Source organism: Anguilla anguilla, chromosome 11 (genome assembly GCF_013347855.1).
Source record: "Anguilla anguilla isolate fAngAng1 chromosome 11, fAngAng1.pri, whole genome shotgun sequence".
Taxonomy (NCBI): Eukaryota; Metazoa; Chordata; class Actinopteri; order Anguilliformes; family Anguillidae; genus Anguilla; species Anguilla anguilla.
This window is the reverse complement of record NC_049211.1, coordinates 719379-738397: the sequence shown is the minus strand read 5'-3', so window position 1 is coordinate 738397 and position 19019 is coordinate 719379. Positions and strand designations below refer to the sequence as shown.

General features: G+C 48.5%; 3 protein-coding genes across 3 annotated transcripts in view; all 3 read left to right on the top strand.

The window, feature by feature from the left end:
* The window catches only part of LOC118207949 (dedicator of cytokinesis protein 3-like), a 68768-nt gene extending 63886 nt beyond the window's left edge, over window positions 1-4882 (top strand). Inside the window, exons 49-51 of the mRNA XM_035382171.1 lie at window positions 1-61; window positions 2609-2685; window positions 3145-4882. The exon at window positions 1-61 is cut by the window's left edge and continues 59 nt beyond it. Coding sequence (XP_035238062.1) covers window positions 1-61; window positions 2609-2685; window positions 3145-3645 — 639 coding nt within the window. The 3' untranslated portion in view covers window positions 3646-4882. The remainder of the gene's footprint in view (window positions 62-2608; window positions 2686-3144) is intronic.
* Window positions 4883-8776: 3894 nt separating this feature from the next.
* LOC118207387 (mesencephalic astrocyte-derived neurotrophic factor-like) lies at window positions 8777-11392 on the top strand. Its single transcript, XM_035380894.1, has 4 exons — window positions 8777-9103; window positions 10128-10255; window positions 10342-10483; window positions 10882-11392. The coding sequence occupies exons 1-4, from the start codon at window positions 9013-9015 to the stop codon at window positions 11064-11066; spliced, it is 546 nt and encodes a 181-aa protein (XP_035236785.1). The 5' UTR covers window positions 8777-9012; the 3' UTR covers window positions 11067-11392.
* A 2282-nt stretch (window positions 11393-13674) lies between these two features.
* Window positions 13675-18151, top strand: LOC118208503 (putative RNA-binding protein 15B). The gene is made up of 2 exons (XM_035383246.1): window positions 13675-16244; window positions 16323-18151. Exons 1-2 carry the CDS (start codon window positions 13917-13919, stop codon window positions 16449-16451), a joined length of 2457 nt encoding a protein of 818 aa, XP_035239137.1. The 5' UTR covers window positions 13675-13916; the 3' UTR covers window positions 16452-18151.
* Window positions 18152-19019: the final 868 nt, after the last annotated feature.

Genomic DNA, 19019 nt, shown 5'->3' with positions numbered 1-19019 from the left:
CCCCTCCCCCTCCTGCAGACCCACGGAGCCCCCCCTGTGCCCCCCCGCAGCCTGCCTCCAGGTGAAATTCCCTCCACCAGGGGGAGCTGTTGTGTGCTGGCCTCTGGCCTTTCCTCTGTCAGGAGTGCCACCTGTGGTTTACCATTATACAGTACAGCAGATATACAGTATACCATTTTATACTGTACAGCAGATATACAGTATACCATTTTATACTGTACAGCAGATATACAGTATACCATTTTATACTGTACAGTAGATATACAGTATACCATTTTATACAGTACAGTAGATATACAGTATATCATTTTATACTGTACAGCAGATATACAGTATATCATTTTATACTGTACAGCAGATATACAGTATCATTTTATACTGTACAGTAGATATACAGTATACCATTTTATACTGTACAGCAGATATACAGTATACCATTTTATACAGTACAGCAGATATACAGTATATCATTTTATACTGTACAGCAGATATACAGTATCATTTTATACTGTACAGTAGATATACAGTATACCATTTTATACTGTACAGCAGATATACAGTATACCATTTTATACAGTACAGCAGATATACAGTATACCATTTTATACTGTACAGCAGATATACAGTATATCATTTTATACTGTACAGTAGATATACAGTATACCATTTTATACAGTACAGTAGATATACAGTATACTATTTTATACTGTACGGCAGATATACAGTATACCATTTTATACAGTACAGTAGATATACAGTATATGATTTTATACTGTACAGCAGATATACAGTATATCATTTTGTACAGTACAGTAGATATACAGTATATCATTTTATACTGTGCAGCAGATATATAGTATACATTTTATACAGTACAGTAGATATACAGTATATCATTTTATACAGTACAGCAGATATACAGTATACCATTTTATACAGTACAGTAGATATACAGTATATCATTTTATATTGTACAGCAGATATACTGTATATCATCTTATATTGTACAGCAGATATACAGTATACCATTTTATACTGTACAGCAGGTATACAGTATGTCATTGGTTCAGTTAAGATAAACTGCAACACAAATACACTTTAAGTGTGTACATTAATGCAATCTTATATTGTGAGTAATGACTGGAATATTCTCCTGGATGTAGTGGAAGAGGAGAAGGATGTGTATGTAGTTTGTGGTGCAGCTCAGGCAGTGTTTCAGCGTTTTATTTTGGAGTTTGTGTGTTACTGCTGGTGAGAAACACCCACTCACCTCATGGGCTTTCATGTGAAGCTTTTTTGTTTGTTTTTGCTGCTGGAATTGTTTCAGTATTTCAGAGAGCTCTGACTAGGAGGCAGCTGGTGTAGATTTCTGGCTCCGTTTAATATGGTCTGCTGTCTTAACCTTCAACCAGAGAGTTATAAGTACTGTGTATGTGTGTGAGTGAGTGTGTGTGCATCTGTGTGTTTGTGTATGTTTGTGTATGTGTGTATGTGTGTGAGTGTGTATGTGTGTGAGTGAGTGTGTGTGCATCTGTGTGTTTGTGTATGTATGTGTGTATGTGTGTGTATGTGTGTGTGTGTGTGTGGGGGGTGGGGGGGGGGGGGTTTATCTTGCTTGGTTGTTTTAATGTGATTTCTTGATGACTGATTTATGGCCTGAAATGGTATCATGTTGCATTTTTGCACCCTCTGTGGTGCTACCATGGAAACGGTGGTTCTGTGACCTCATCGCTGTGTTTAAAGGGTAGGCACCACATAACGGCATCTCTAGACCAATTCTTTTTATTTTTGAGGTTTTTCTTTAAATTAAGCTGAAATTGTTGTTAGTGTGGCTTCAAACTGGACAAATTGATCATTCCTGACGGACACACCCGAAGTCACTCCGGACAATTACCTCTGTGATGTGTGACGTAATTGGGTGAACACAAACAGCTCTACTATTCTGTCTTTAGGTTGAAAAGATGGACAGCACTGAGACGTTTGATTTTGAATCAAATGCCATTATCAGTAAGTCGGATAACTCTGACTCTGATGAGTCTGTACAAGACACAATCGCTGTTTCTAAGACGGCAGTACAGTTTGAGCCAGAGGTGATCGGAGCCAACAGCCTGAGTACATTCTAGGAGGTTCGCTTGTTAGGTATCTTACCATGATCCATACGAGAAGACTGATATCGATTGTTGCCTTGTCCCTGTGTGTCCAGTACAAGGATATTAGACAGTACTGGCTGCACGCTAACAGTGTTAGCTCTATCAATGGCTGCAGATGGACAGCACTAGCTTAGCTCCTGCCTTAGGATCTACTCTAATCCACCTCTGGCAAACGAATTTGTCTAGCATCATCTGTTGATTTAACTCATTTTCCATTAGCATTGTCACAATAACTTTATATGCATCAAGTGTATAGCGCTCAATGCTGCAGCCACATCAGGCTCTGCTGGAAGGACGGGCCCCATCCCAAAACTGCCTCAGTCTCCCTGCTGCTCACCAACCCCCCCTCACCCACCCCCCCTCCGTCATGCAGCAAGAAGCTAGCTCACTGCCCCTCCCACAGGACTGTGGGTATTTTGTGTGTTTGATTGTAGTGTCCCCCTGTCTCTCCTGTTTAGGGCCCTTCCTGATGCACTACGATGGTTTCCAGGGCAACGACTTCCCTCCTGCCCTCCCCGTTCGCTCCTTACGCAAGGTACCCCTCACCTGTGCACCTGCCCCTCCCCTCACCTGTGCACTTGCCCCTCCCCTCACCTGTGCACCTGCCCCTCCCTTCAGCTGTGCACCTGCCCCTCCCCTCACCTGGCCTCCTCAGTCTGGCTGTCTCCACTGCCCCGCAGTCCCAGGACAGGACAGCAGAGGGTGGGGCTCATTATTTGGGGCTTTTGTGTGGCTGTTCATGTGTGCTTATCTGGGGTTATGTTCTTTCATTTTTGGTTAATTCGGGGTGTACAGGGTTGGGTTCAGTAATTTGGGGTGCTCATGTTTCTGTCCTGTATTTTGGGGTGCTCAGGGTGGTGTTGTGTATTTTGGGGTGCTCAGGGTGGTGTTGTGTATTTTGGGGTGCTCAAGGTCGTGTGCTGTATTTTGGGGTGCTCAGGGTCGTGTGCTGTATTTTTTGGGGTGCTCACGGTGGTGTCCCGTCTCTCCGCAGTCCCCCCTGCACCCCGTTCTTGCCTCGCCCACCAGCTCGCAGTCGGGATTGGATGGGAGTAACTCCACCCTCTCCGGCAGCGGCAGCAGTGGGGTCTCGTCCCTGAGCGAGAGCCACTTCGCCCCGCCCCCCGACACCCTGGACTCCGCCCCCACCCCGCCCTGGGCCGCCGACAAGGAGGCGGAGTCAGCCTACCTGCACGTGCGCTACGGCGTGTGCGAATCAGACGGCCTGGAGCCCGGGCGAGCCCCGCCCTGCCGCAGCCACCCCGCCCCCCCAGAGGGGCACCACCACCACCACCACGCCCCCTACTACTACCACGCCCCGCCCCCCTCCGTGCCCCCGAAGCCACACCCGCGGGAGGGGTGCGTGCCGGAGGAGTGCGGGCGCCCCGCCCCCCGCTCCGTGCACATCCCCCGCAAAATCTCCCAGCAGCCCCTGCTCGGCTGCAAGGGAGACCCCGCCCGGGTGGCCTGGGAGCACACCATCAGTGAGGAGTAGTGATCGCTATGGTAACGCAGGCTCCACTCTTCCTATTGGCCAGTAGAGCCTCCTGCAGTCCTCCCATTGGCCAGTAGGCCCTCCTGCAGTCCTCCCATTGGCCAGTAGGCCCTCCTGCAGTCCTCCCATTGGCCAGTAGGCCCTCCTGCAGTCCTCCCATTGGCCAGTAGGCCCTCCTGCAGTCCTCCCATTGGCCGGTAGGCCCTCCTGCAGTCCTCCCATCGGCCAGTAGGCCCTCCTGCAGTTCTCCCATTGGCCAGTAGGGCCTTCTCCAGTCCTCTCATTGGCCTTCTATAAGCATTCTGGCAAGAGAAATGTCATAAAAATTACAGATATTTAAATAAGTTTCAATGAAGCTTCTAGTCCGCAAACGACATCAGCACTTTTATTTACACCCCAGTGTATGAGTGTTTGTGGGTGCTTGTGTGTGTGTGCGCGCGTGTGCGCGTGTGTTCATGCATGTGTGTATGTTGATTGTGTGTGTGTGTGTGTGTGTGTGTGTGTGTAGTGATACGTCAGGCTGTCTGTGGTGTTGGGGACACCAATGAGGAGAACAGCCTGTTTTTTTTCTTCAGTAATTGTGTCCAGTTTGGGATGCCGTAGTGCTCTGGACTAATGGAGTCAGGAAGTGCTATCTGGGAAGAAGTATAAATATCTGTGTTCATCCAATGCTCTCAGAGAATGCTTCATTTAGACCGGAGCATTCTGTTTAAGATAACTTTCTGTAGGAACATATCATGGTTATGGAGAATTCTTATGTTGCTTTTTTTACTTGAGGCAAAACAGTGATTCATTCATCAAAAGCAGTGTTTGTGAAACCAAAATTGTTCATTGGAGATCAGAGGAGGAGGATTTGCAGACAGACTTGGAGAGGGACTGCCAAGAAAGGTCATGAAAATCCATACTTTAGCACTTAATTCTGGAACACCAAATATTTTACTTATTGATGCCTAGTTTGTAAATCAGAAAGGAATACTGTGATATATATCAATATAAGGGAAATGAGGGTCCACACTGCAGTCTGGGTTTAATGTGGGGTTTGAACGTACTGTCCATCATGTGGTGTATTATTCTAAAAAACAAGCATAACTGAGTACCACTGAGGCTGATTCATCCTGTGTGAGTGTTAAGGGACTGGGCGAGTGGGTCCTGTGTGAGTGTTAAGGGACTGGGGGAGTGGAGTGGGTCCTGTGTGAGTGTTAAGGGACTGGGGGAGTGGAGTGGGTCCTGTGTGTGTGTTAAGGGACTGGGGGAGTGGGTCCTGTGTGTGTGTTAAGGGACTGGGGGAGTGGGTCCTGTGTGAGTGTTAAGGGACTGGGGGAGTGGAGTGGGTCCTGTGTGAGTGTTAAGGGACTGGGGGAGTGGAGTGGGTCCTGTGTGAGTGTTAAGGGACTGGGGGAGTGGAGTGGGTCCTGTGTGAGTGTTAAGGGACTGGGGGAGTGGGTCCTGTGTGAGTGTTAAGGGACTGGGGGAGTGGAGTGGGTCCTGTGTGAGTGTTAAGGGACTGGGGGAGTGGGTCCTGTGTGAGTGTTAAGGGACTGGGGGAGTGGAGTGGGTCCTGTGTGAGTGTTAAGGGACTGGGGGAGTGGAGTGGGTCCTGTGTGAGTGTTAAGGGACTGGGGGAGTGGAGTGGGTCCTGTGTGTGTGTTAAGGGACTGGGCGAGTGGGTCCTGTGTGAGTGTTAAGGGACTGGGCGAGTGGGTCCTGTGTGAGTGTTAAGGGACTGGGGGAGTGGGTCCTGTGTGACCTCCACACACGTACTCTCCACACATACTCTCCACCCACACTCTCCACACGTACTCTCCACACATACTCTCCACCCACACTCTCCACACATACTCTCCACACGCGTACTCTCCACACATACTCTCCACACGCGTACTCTCCACCCACACACTCTCCACACGCGTACTCTCCACACATACTCTCCACACGCGTACTCTCCACACACACACTCTCCACACATACTCTCCACACGTACTCTCCACACACATACTCTCCACGCGTACTCTCCTCACTTACTCTCCACACACACTCTCCACCCCCACACTCTCCACGCGTACTCTCCACACATACTCTCCACACGTACTCTCCACACGTACTCTCCACACACATACTCTCCACACACATACTCTCCACACGCGTACTCTCCACACATACTCTCCACACATACTCTCCACACATACTCTCCACGACACTGATGGAATAGCTGACAGGCCCTCGTTAAACTGGGCCTCTGCACTTAATGTTCGCTAGATATTTTGGAAATTCAAAAAAGTTTATATTTTTTAAATGATAGGTTAAAATGTCAGCTGGAGTGATGTGTATAAATATATAGATGTGGTAGTGTTTATATGACTGTGCTCAGCGCTGCAGAAGGTTTTCTGTGTGATATATATATGCAAGGCTGGTGCCAGTCACTGTTCAGACATGCTGGCTTGAGGGCAATGGGAGAACAGGAGCAATATTTTCTGATCAGTATTATTATAGATGAACCTTCTGCTCTGTGTGTGATTTTCAGTGCTTGTATAATTATTCTTTCAGCATGATTTTAATAAATTATTCTTTCTAGTCTTCTACAAGAGGAAAAAAAATTAAATCTGCTTTCTGGGTCACGTGACCTGGTCTGTCCAATCGCAGGAGGTAGGAGGAGGGGCAGAAAGTTTGCGGTTACGAGTTACAGGACAGCCAGATTGTGTGTGATGTTCTTCCCTGAGGTGCTGGGGTGTGTGGGCTGAAGGGAGTGGGTGGGGCTTGTGGGTGCTGATTTGATTGGCGGTAGGTCTCTGCATGTGCAGAGCTTGGCGCATTGTCCTCAGAACAGCAGTGTGTTTACTCGAGCGTGATGCTGCAGCTGTGTGCTGAACTCGCTGCACCGCTCTGTGCTGTAATCCCTGATATTACTAATGGCCTGGGATTTATGGTGCACAGGCGTGTGTATGTGTGCATGCATGTGTGCGTGCGTGCATGTATGCAGGCATATGTGTGTACATGCGTGTGTGCCTGTGGACGTGCACATGTACATGGGTGTGCATGTATATAGGATCTTGTGTATGCGTGCTTGTGTGTGTGTGTGTGTGTGTGTTTGTGTACATGGGTGTGCATGTGTATGTGTGTAAGGGATATTTTACACAGGTGTGATGGTACCTACGACTGGTAAATGTTTTGCTATTTCAGAGTTTTACCCCACTTCACTCAGGAAAGCAGAGCAGCTCACAGAAACCCTGCTTTGAGTGTCTGTGACCTGAGTTTTCTCCTCCTAAAAAGAACGACAGCCATAAATATTTACCTTTATATTTACATTATTTAAGGGTTTAAATAAAGTAGATCCATGAGTTTAGCTGTGTTGTTAGCGATGGTTTGGCATAGCACAGCAGTGTGGGATGTGTGGGTAGTGAGAACTGTGCTAAAGTGCAGTGTGGCATTGAACATTGAAGTTTCTCCACCCCAAAAACATTTTATCTTTTTATCACTCAAATGAAGTTTCAGTGTTTCTCATTTCCTGGGTGTTTTTCCTGCCTTCACAAAGCTTGCACTCAGTAGGTTTCCTTTCCTTAAATTTAAACATTTTAAAGTTCCACCCTGAGCTGTACTCTTCATTGCTTTTTATCACAGGGTTCACGACAGAGCATTGTGCAATATGAGATCATGCGAATGATCATAAACATTTATACATAACCATTAAAAAAAATACATATATATATATGCAGGGAAGTTCCATGTCTTGGAAGATCAGGTAGTTATTTTGAGTTTCTCCTTATTGCTCCTTTACTTGTTTGGTCCTGTAGACAGAGGGGAAATAGCCATTACCTAGATGAGACGCGTACGCAGTCGTTTGCATTCAGCACGGTAGGTATTAACACAGGTGAAGTGGTGTTGGACTGGGATGTGTGTCCATGACTTGGTTTAGCCTGACATGCAGCTTTACATTGAAATTTTTAAGAAGTTTCTCTCAAAACTAACAGCATCTCAGCATACCGCTTTACCAGAAAAAAAATATACAAAGTTAATATCTACTGTAATGTGCAATATGATGAATCTATCCAATCAGATGACACCTATTTTTGTATAAACTACCAGTGTTACAAAGATGTTTTGGTGGGAACTTGGGAAGGGGGTGATGTTTTGAAGGGTGGGGTGTTATCCAGAGAAAACATAATTTCTGTTAGAGCTGTACATACAGAACACCAGTGTTGTGACAAACCTTTTCAGTCTTTGTGGTTCTTTAAAAAAAAGTAATCTGACCCAACTTTACTGTGTGTAAATAATCCTTTGAAATGCTGAGTATTTATAATGTGTACAAAGGGGGGACATGTATAGACTGTGATCGTCTGCCTTGTGTTTTATGATGTAAATGTGTTTTTAAAAATTAAAAATGAAAAAAATATATGTGACTCTTTGAAAAGCCCAATCACTGCTATTATTTTGTGTATTTTGCATTAGACAAATCTTAACGGGAGCTAAAGCTTGTTTGGAAATTAAGAAAATTAAAACCTTTGTACAGTTGTTCTAAAAGTGCTTTCATGTATATATTGTGTTGGCATGAATAAACTGTGCTGTGGATTTTAGATGTAAATACACTTTTTTTTCCTACTCACTCAACCACTGTTATGTGGAATTCATTAATAATGCTTAACATTAAAGATAACATTGCATCCATTGTAGTCTGTCTCCTCTGTCGTATCTTTTGCTCTTAATGCTGTTTTTGAACGCACATTAGAGTTCAAACATATGCAGAACTGGAATTTGGTTTGTGTGCTGGTCTCAGAAGCTGGAGAAGCTAGGTGAAGTGGACGGAGGCAATTTGACACGCACGTTGAAAAACTGACCTAAGTACAAGTTCCAGGGTTCAAATTCTTGATCCCGAACGAGTTTATAACGCAAGGTTTTGTTAAAGGAAATTTCCATATGCAAATAAGCTACGCATCGCTCCATGCCTTATAATTGCTGTAATAACGAAAGAAGTAAAATTTCAAGCGTCCCTACAATCTTATATAATGATCGTCTATTAAAAATGTGTAACCAATAAGATTGCGCCAACTCGACTATGGCCCCGGAAATATGCCGGAACACCAATCAGTGGAAAGTTCGTGGAGGAACGCAAAGAACAAACCAATAGTTTCAGAATAAGTGGCAGCCGGTACTCGTAAGAGCCAATGGGGTTGTTCATTAGGGCGGTTCTTTTACCCGGTCGAGGAAACGAAGTGTTGAATGAGATCACTGCGTTTCAGAATAAGCGTACTGGAGGTGGACGGCGAAAAAGAACGAGTACAACTTCCAATAAAGAAGAGGGATCGTATACCGTATTTTTCCAGACTTTTGTGAAATATTCAAGAATATATATTTTGGGTACATTTTGGACTTGAAATGTTGTGGTTAAGTGGTTTTTCGGTGGCGATCGCCTTTGTATTTACACCCGGTATCGTGAGCGGAGCTTTGAAGGATGGGGAATGCGAAGGTGAGCTGGTTTCCAACAACATGGAGTTTGGAAAAAATACTTTAGAACTCAAGTTGGGTCTGAATAACATTTATCACAAGGTAGTGAGCTAATATTAACGAGAGCAATGTCGATTAGTAGTGGGTAACGTTAGTCTAAATGTGTAAACTTTCGCTTGTTACCTGGTTAGCTATCAAAGCTAATGTTAAATTTGCCGGGTGGATTACTAGTGTAGCCTAGTGTAACTACGTATATATCGTTAACTCTCAGAGGTGGGTAATTCGCCAGAATTATATTTTACTAAGAAACGTTAGACACTCAGTTCTTGCTTCCCCCTGTAGATCTAGCGATATACAATGTTTTAGCTAGCAATATAAATGTTACACTTGTCTTCACTTGAGCCAGTGATTCACTAGCAAGAGAGTCTTTGGTTGGTATCGATAGCTAGACTAAGTTTATACATATATTTGACATTTTTAATTATGAACTACGTTAGCTAGATTTAGAGAAACATAATAAATACAGACGGGTTGCAGACCTGAAACAACATCGTTTACATGGTTGATGGAGAGTTGGTTAACGTGCTAAGCTAGCTAGCAAAACATTTGCATAAACGGAACACGTGAATTTCAGTTTTGCCTTCGTTTTGTTAGAAGCATTACTACTGACACGCACTGGCCAAGGGGTCATTCAAAAGGCAAAGAACCCAGTCCTGAATTTGTTTCCCTGTCTTTTTTACTAATGAACTAGTTAACGCTCATATAGGCCTACCTAACGTGGTCATAGATGCTGATGCACCTGAGTGCAACTTATGCCAACACTACCGTCAGTTCCCTTGCTACAGTGAAATTGCTGAGTTCCTCCAGAAATAGTTTCTTCCGGGGTCACCGTCTATGTCAGTCGCGCTTTCTGTGAAGGCGGGGAGTTTTCGGCCGCGGAGGCGCCTAACTACAGCGACCAACTGTGGTGGTAACTAGTATGCGTTTGCCACCCTTATGAATGATTTTGCCACGGTGTTGACACCTTGTCTGTTTGGTCCTGTTAGTGTGCGTCAGCTTCCTGGGCCGGTTCTATCAGTCTCTGAAAGACGATGACGTGAAATTCACCAGCGATGACATTGAGAAGGCCCTGGTTAAAACCTGCAAGGACACCAAGGGGAAAGAGAACAGGCTGGTGAGTTGTGGAAACGGTCCTAAATGTTTTGTTTTTTTAACCACCTTCTCGTCTCTGTACCAAACTGATCTCTGCTCATCTTTCAGTGCTACTATATTGGAGCCACAAGTGACGCCGCCACCAAAATCATCAATGAAGTTTCCAAACCTCTGAGTTCCCACATTCCCGTGAGCAAGATCTGTGAGAAACTCAAGAAGAAGGACAGTCAGATATGTGAACTAAAATACGGTAAGCTGCACACAGATGTGTGTGTGTGTGAGAGTGAGAGAGAGGTGGGCGGACGCACGCACAGACAGAGTTCTTATGTGAGTACAGGACTTGCATAGTTTGAAGGTTGCTGTTTGAGATCCCAGGGCTGTGAGAGATTGTGGTGTTATCATTGCATTATCAGTGTGTGGGCACCATGTTGTGGCTCAGCCCTGGTTTAAGTTCAGGAGACCGTTATTAGGATCAAATGGATGTGTTCAGGGTTCAGGAGCTCTACTGGGCTACTGTTCTCTGGCTGATTCGGATTTGCATGTTCTCCAGTTGAAAGGAGATAAGAGCAGTGAGCAGAATCACCCCTCTAGTAAAAAAGAGTGACGTTATGGGTCTGATAACATCTCCCGTCACTGTGTTCGCTGCAGACAAACAGGTGGACCTCAGCTCTGTGGACCTGAAGAAGCTGAAGGTGAAGGACCTGAAGAAGATTCTGGAAGAGTGGGGAGAGTCGTGCAAAGGTTGCGTGGAGAAGTCCGACTTCATCCGCAAGATTAACGAGCTCATGCCCAAGTACGCCCCCTCTGCAGCTAAGGCAAGGACAGACCTCTGAGCCAATGACGATGGGCCTTACTGTCCCTGGGGGTGTGGCCTCAGCAGGAAGGAGTGGCCAGTTTTGACTCTGCCCTACGTGGACCACCTAATAAAGACTGTATTGTACATGACTTTAGTTTCTTGTTAAGGGATAGGATTTTTTTAATAACTTATGGAAAAATTGTATCTTCGATTAAAAACAAGGAAAAATGCACAACTGTTGTATCCGGTTGAACCAGAGCTGGTGTTTCTCTACTGCAAACATTTTTAACAAATGTGCAACAAATTTCTTGTATATGAAAATGTGCGGGAGTTCTTTTTTTAATAAAATGAGAGCGATGGGAACAGGGCTCTTGGTGAAATTTGAAAGCAGATGGTACCCTACGCACAGGAGTTTTGCATGCGGAGACGCGCACTGGAAGTGATGTCATGACGATGCCGCCATGCATACGGCAGCCATGGCGGCTCGAGCCGCTCCAGCGCGGGATAGGAACCCCCGTCGCACAGCCCCCTCTGTGTGGTCGGTCCCCTGGGGTAGCCGGGCTTCTCAGCAGGAGGAATGTTTGAGTGACAGCTGTCATGTTCCTGCCCCCTGTGCCACGCCCAGGTAGCCAAGGGTTTGACTCCCTGCCCTTGTCTGTTGGCACCTCTTACCCCAACGCTGGTTTGGTGTCGCGTACAGACAGTGTACAGGAATGCAGGTGAAACCTTTTAGTGCTATATTCACTGTGCTGGGTCAAAGGTCAGTGTGCTTCTTTTACTATCATTCTGGGTGTACCTGGTAGGCACATGATCACAGACACGCTGTGTTCAGTTAGCATGACCACAGATGCGCTAGGTTCAGTTAGCATGACCACAGACACGCTGGGTTCAGTTAGCATGACCACAGACATGCTGGCTGGTTTCAGTTAGTATGACCACAGTCACGCTGGCTGGGTTCAGTTAGCATGACCACAGACACGCTGAGTTCAGTTAGCATGGGTTCAGTTAGCATGACCACAGACACGCTGGGTTCAGTTAGCATGACCACAGACACGCTAGGTTCAGTTAGTATGACCACAGACACGCTACGCTGGCTGGGTTCAGTTAGCATGACCACAGACACGCTGGGTTCAGTTAGCATGACCACAGACACACTAGGTTCAGTTAGCATGGGTTCAGTTAGCATGACCACAGACACCGTGGGTTCAGTTAGCATGACCACAGACACACTGTGTTTAGTTAGCATGACCACAGTCACGCTAGGTTCAGTTAGCATGACCACAGACACGCTGGGTTCAGTTAGCATGACCACAGACACGCTGGGTTCAGTTAGCATGATCACAGACACGCTGGGTTCAGTTAGCATGGGTTCAGTTAGCATGACCACAGACACGCTGGGTTAAGTTAGCATGAGCACAAACACGCTGTGTTTCAGGTGCGCTTGTAAAATGTTTTTGTTTTCATGATATGTATTAAAATGCCGTATTGAAATTCCCCTGCTCCTCCTGGCTGGTCAGTAACTGGCCCAGATTGGTCCAAATAAATGTGCAGTGAGCATAAGTCTGTGGCTACAGGACCCGGGCGCTACGATTCTCTGTAAGTCAGGAGAGGGCTGTAAGAAGCCAGAGTGCGCTTGTGCTGACAATGCACTGAACACTGAACAGAAAGAAGGGTTTTATTTTCTCTGTGTGGCCAGAGGTCCCACTGAGAGTGAGATTGATGTACAGCATCATAGTGCCCCATCCTTTTATTACATTCACTGTTTCAGTGCTGGATAAACCCTTTCTCACCTTACAAAACAACATGCATGAGATTTTTTATGTGCATATATTTTTATTACTTATGTAATTAAACATGGTCTCCAAAGTACTTATGACAACCTGTACCACAGACCCCAGAGCTCCATAACCGGGGTGGCACGGAAGTACAGGAGCGAGAGATAGTAAACTTTACAGTCCAGCGTTCAAAACATCCAGTTTATCAGAACTCTGCTGTATCAGCATCTGAGAATATGAGTGCATTGAGAATAAATGAAACAATATTGTAAGTTTGAAAAACTCCAATAAAAAGAAACAGTATTGATAATATATATATATATATATATATATATATATATATATATATATATATATATATATATATATATATCCGTGGTCTTTTAAAAGCAGTAAGCTGTTTTCCATCGTGGTTCGTTTTCCAAATTAATTTAGAAATCTGCGCAGTCCTCCCATAGAACAATTGACAAAATAAGGTTTTTATCTTGTTTATCTTGTGGGTGGAAATATTTTCCTGGCGTACCTTATTCATAATACGTAGCTTAACCGTGCAGCCAGTTGCAGGTGTCGGAGAGGCTATATTCACGAACGCAATTCATGAATCTTTGGCTAATTAACCATGTCACAAGATACATCAAATTACATTAATTAACTAGGGCTTGTACGTCATCAACACTTCTATATACGCATGCATTCCTAAATATTTTGCATGAGAAAAAAACTCCACAAAATGTTTCGAGGCGGAACTTCCCGTTGAATCCGGAACTTCTTTGCCGAAGCGGGAAGTCAGACAAAGTGTGAGCTCTCCCACATAAACCGTCTCTGCGATTCGTTCGAATAGCATCACAAGTCCCTCCCACCGGAGGAACGCGCACTGTACGGCACGCGCATTCCTTTTGTCCAATATGGCGGCTTAGGTGCAGGCTCGCTGATGCTGTAATGTTTTATGTTTGTTTTTATCATTTACATTGCAATATAAGCCGGGGCCACAACTGTAAATTATTTAGTTTTAATTGCAATCGTATTTAACGTGCATCGTCTGAAGAAATCAAGGGAATTCCGTATTTTTTTGCAAGCGCAAGGAAAAAAAGTTTGAGCATCATTCAAATAAAATGAAGAGGCAGGCCGAGCGGGACGTAAGTCCGGCGAGAGCTATAGCCAAGCGGATAAGGGAGAGGGACCGGGACCGAGACGGCGGCAGCCGCCGGGAAGACGTTGCACCGCCGCCTCTGGCTGCACTGTTGTCCGAGAGCCGAAATTACCACAAACACCAGGCACGGAGCCGGAGCAGGGAGCGAGAGAGGATCCGGCTGCGTGAGGAGCGCGGTGCTGGCGAGTCTCTGCACCGGCAGCATCATCGCGACCTCGGGCTCGCCAGCCGCCCTCCATTGCGGACCACAGCGGTGCTTCCCAAGAGCAAAGCCGCGGCGGAGCTCCTGGGAAGTCGCGGCGGCGGAGCTAGCTTGGAGTACAAGACTTTGCTCATTAGCAATTTGGGCTCTCAGTTGTCAGACGAGCAGGTGGAAGACGGATTGTTCCACGAGTTTAAAAAGTTCGGAGACGTCAGCGTTAAGCTGTCCCACACCCCGGAGCTGGGTCGGGTCGCCTACGTGAATTTCAGGCATCCGGACAACGCCAAGGAAGCCAGGCGATCTAAGGCCAGGTTAGTGATGTACGATCGCCCGCTCAAAGTGGAAGCCGTGTACGTGAGACGGCGCAGCTGCACGCCTCCCGACGTAGGATACGTGCCTTTGCACGGCCCCTTCCAGTACAGACAGAGGTCCCTGTCGCCGGTGGCCGGTAAGATCCGCGATGTCAGACCCCGGCATTACGCCATGGAAGGGCTAGCGCTGAGTCGCGAGAGAGAGCGGGCTTTAGATTACTATAGCATGCTGGACGAGAGGGCGCGCGCCCTGGCCTATCAGCCGCCGGAAGAAGATTTAATGCCCGAAGACGACCAGAGGGCCACGAGGAACTTATTTATCGGCAACCTGGATTCCAACGTGTCGGAGGCAGAGCTGCGCAGGGGCTTCGATAAGTACGGGATCATCGAGGAGGTGGTGATCAAGCGTCCCGCGCGGGGGCAGGGGGGCGCCTACGCCTTCCTCAACTTCCAGAACCTGGACATGGCGCACCGGGCCAAGGTGTCCATGTCGGGGCGCGTGTTTGGGGGGAACCCAGTGAAGATCGGGTACGGGAAGGCCAACCCCACCACGCGGCTGTGGGTGGGGGGGCTGGGCCCCGGGGCATCGCTGGCGGCCCTGGCCCGCGAGTTCGACCGCTTCGGCAGCATCCGCACCATCGACTACGTGAAGGGCGACAGCTTCGCCTACATCCAGTACGAGAGCCTGGACGCGGCGCAGGCGGCCTGCGCGCAGATGCGCGGCTTCCCCCTGGGGGGGCCCGACCGCCGCCTGCGCGTGGACTTCGCCAAGGCCGAGGAGACGCGCGGGTACCCCCCGCAGTACCCGCCGGCCGCCGCGCCGCTGCCCGCGCACTACGAGCTGCTGGCGGACGGGTATGGCTGGCACCGGGGGCTGGGCGCGGAGCTGCGGCCACGGGACCGCACGCCGCCCCACGCGCTGTTCGCCGAGCGCGAGCGTGAGCGGGCCTTCCTGGAGCGGGACCGGCCCGACTGGGCGGGGCCCGAGGCGGAGCGGCGTGCCGCGGGGGAGGCGCCGGGGCGGGGCCGGGCGCGCAGCCGCAGCAGGGAGCGCTGGGAGCGCGAGGCGGAGCGCGGCCCGGCCGCCAAGGCCTGGGAGGAGCGCCGCAAGAGGCGGAGCCTGTCCAGCGAGCGGGCCAGCGAGGACAGGGGGCGGGGCAAAGCGCGCGGGACGCCTGCGGCCGCCACCGTGCCCGAGTCGCCCGGCCGCAGCCCCGGGGGCGAGAGGGGCGGGGCCGACGACCCGGCCGCCCAGACGCCCGAGCAGCCGGCCGAGGACGGGGGGGCGGGGGGGGGCGAGGAGCCCGAGCGGAACCACCGGGGGGGCGACGGCGGGGCGGACGCGCGGCTGGACCCGCCCAAAGCGGACGCGCGGCGGCCCGGCTCGCTGTCGGAGTTCGCCCGCACGCTGCCCGCCGCCTGGCGCGGGGCTCTGGTGCTGAAGAACAGCTGCTTCCCCACCAGCATGCACCTGCTGCAGGGCGGGGCCGGCTTCCTGTCCGCGCTGCTGCCCGCCCCGCCCGCCCCCCAGCTGAAGATCGCCCAGCGCCTGCGGCTGGACCAGCCCAAACTGGACGAGGTGACGCGCCGCATGAAGCAGGGCGGCCCCGAGGGCCACGCCGTGCTGCTGGCCGTCCAGGGGCCCGTGGACCGGGACCCGGCCCCGCCCGAACCGGGCCTGCAGACCCGCCTGCTGCGCAACCTGGTCACCTACCTGAGGAACAAGCAGGCCGCCGGCGTGATCGGGCTGCCGCTGGGCGGGGCCCGGGAGGGCGGGGCCCGGGAGCGGGAGGGCGGGGGCAGGGAGCGGGAGGGCGGGGGCAGGGAGCGGGAGGGCGGGGGCAGGGAGCGGGAGGGCGGGGGAATGCTGTACGCCTTCCCCCCCTGCGAGTTCTCCCAGCAGTTCCTGCAGACTGCGCTCAGTACTCTGGGGAGGGTGGAGGAGGAGCACCTGGTGGTGGTAATAGTCAAAGACTCTGTTTAGGAAGCCTTTTCTGTTTTTTAACTCGTGTATATTTTTTTAAGAGGTGTCAGCTGACGAGCCTGCCGGGTTTGAAAGGGAGCGAACGGGAAACGCAGGTGTTTGGGGGTGTGTGGGAGTTGTAGTTTTACATGGTGTGCTGGAGGAAGGTGTCAGGGTGGGCGTGCTGCTATGCTTGAGTCGGACTGTTAACGCCAGAAGCCAGGTTGTCTGAACGAGATGTTTTTTAAATAAACTGACCAAGTACCTTCTTATCCTCCAGCTCAATTGTCCTGAAGAACTGATTGTACAGTTTACGTTTACACTACACGTTGTTCTTACTGCAGGTGCCAGAGGAGTCTCTGCTTGTTTTTGTATTTTTAGTCTCAAAAACTTTTTTTTCCCGTTTTTTTTACTATGAGGTGCTGAGCACAGGAACCTTGATGTCTTTTCTTCTGTTTCCCTGGGGTCCAGTTTAATGGATGCATATTTAGTTGGGGGATGGCTGTAACAGAATTTTTGTTTAAAGGTATATTACTGTTACTCTATTACTCAAATGACCGTTTTTTTTTTTTTGTCACAGTTCTCTTTGTTAGCGGACCTGTTTTTGTATTATTTTTTGTATTGTTTTTAGTATTGTTTCTGCAATATCATGGCGTATGAAAGAGGTGTGGCTGCTGTGTGGTGTTTACACAGGCGGGTAATTTATTATTTTAGATGCAGGTTTAAGTGAAGAGAACAGACATTCAGGTGAGATTGTGACCTCCAGCTACCTCTGCTGCCCAAACCCACCGATACTCAGAGCCAAACCACCCACTGCCCAAACCCACTGATACTCACCCAAACCCCCCTCTGCCCAAACCCACTGATACTCACCCAAACCACCCACTGCCCAATCCACTGATACTCACCCAAACCACCCACTGCCCAATCCCACTGATACTCACCCAAACCACCCTCTGCCCAAACTCACTGATACTCAGAGCCAAACCACCCACTACCCAATCCACTGATACTCACCCAAACCCCCCACTGCCCGATCCACTGATACTCCAGCACCATTCTCTTTGGGTGGAGTTTCTCTGTAGACCAAACACTGTTAACTCTGAGGATAACCTGTTTTTATAGGACCTTCTGATTCTTGCACTGGGAAGTGCAGCATGACAGGAATATGTTAACACTATGCTTGGAGGTTTGTGTGATCAGCCAGCTGTGTTTTAATGGTTAGCCTAACCGCTAGTGGGCTCTAGGCCTGACTACAGGGTGAGCCATACGACTGGACTTCCATCAGTAAAGACTGTCTTCATGTGCGTCACAGATCAGCTGCTTTTGAGCTGTAGAGGCCTTTTCTCTTCGTCTTTTTCTGCTTTTATCTGTCATGGACCCTCTCAGCTCTGAGGCTCTGTCTGTCAGGGCCCTGGGCCCTCAGACCCAGCTGCAGGGATGGCTGAAGCTTCTCTCCAGTCTGTGTCTCCGCTGTTATTTCTGAATCGTAATCACTACAGTCTCAGTGAGTGGGCGGAGTAACGGTCGACGGCGAGCCAGTTGATTGGCCAGCGGCAGATTCCGACCGGTCATTAGCAGACTCTGCACCGCCTCTGTGTAGCATAAACGTGTTGGGTGTTCTGGAGAGTGAATGCTGTCGTATGCTTTGATATGACTGTTATGGTCTGATTTAACATTGTATGAAACTGACAGTAAAATCAATTAATGTCCTGCTCTTATCTGTTCAGCTGTTATTTCCTGTTTTCTCTCACCTTCTACATATTTTAGACTCCACCCCCTCTGCATTTCTGCAGAGTAGCCGTTTGTTCACAGGTGACTTAATGGAAGGTTACAGGTGCAGGTGTTCAACACGAGGGTCTCCACGAAACATCAAACCTTAAAAATGAGATGTGATGAGGTGTCTGTAAAGCAAATAAAACTTGCCTCTTATCTGCTGGGAGGAAAGACAGAAATCACAACAGAGATGAACAATTAAACGAGTGGAGCCCTGGGCATAGTCATTACTTCATCATGGGGTTTGATTTAAAGGTGAAAAAGGTGGAGCTGTGGGTGTAGTAAAGTGAGTCATCGCTTCATAATGGGGTTTGATTAAAAAGGTGGAGGTGTGGGTGTAGTAAAGTGAGTCATCACTTCATAATGGGGTTTGATTAAAAAGGTGGAGGTGTGGGTGTAGTAATGTGAGTCATCACTTCATAATAGGGTTTGATTAAAAAGGTGGAGGTGTGGGTGTAGTAATGTGAGTCATCACTTCATAATAGGGTTTGATTAAGAGGATGGATGTGGGGGGGTAGTAAAGTGAATTATCTCTTCATAATGGGGTTTTATTAAGAGGATGGATGTGGGGGGGTAGTAAAGTGAATTTTCACTTCATCATGGGGTTTGATTAAGAGGATGGATGTGGGGGTGTAGTAAAGTGAATTTTCACTTCATCATGGGGTTTGATTAAGAGGATGGATGTGGGGGTGTAGTAAAGTGAATTTTCACTTCATCATGGGGTTTGATTAAGAGGATGCAGGTGTGGGTGTAGTAAAGTGAATTTGCACTTCATAATGGGGTTTGATTAAGACGATGCAGGTGTGGGTGTAG

Excerpts from the sequence above, each read along its gene's own strand:
- LOC118207387 (XM_035380894.1), top strand. The coding sequence starts at position 9,013 with ATGTTGTGGTTAAGTGGTTTTTCGGTGGCGATCGCCTTTGTATTTACA. Across the intron at positions 10,256-10,341 it reads AGGGGAAAGAGAACAGGCTG|TGCTACTATATTGGAGCCAC; the intron begins GTGAGTTGTGGA and ends CTCATCTTTCAG. Across the intron at positions 10,484-10,881 it reads GATATGTGAACTAAAATACG|ACAAACAGGTGGACCTCAGC; the intron begins GTAAGCTGCACA and ends TGTTCGCTGCAG.
- LOC118208503 (XM_035383246.1), top strand. The coding sequence starts at position 13,917 with ATGAAGAGGCAGGCCGAGCGGGACGTAAGTCCGGCGAGAGCTATAGCC. Across the intron at positions 16,245-16,322 it reads GCGGGGCCCGGGAGGGCGGG|GGCGGGGGAATGCTGTACGC; the intron begins GCCCGGGAGCGG and ends AGGGAGCGGGAG.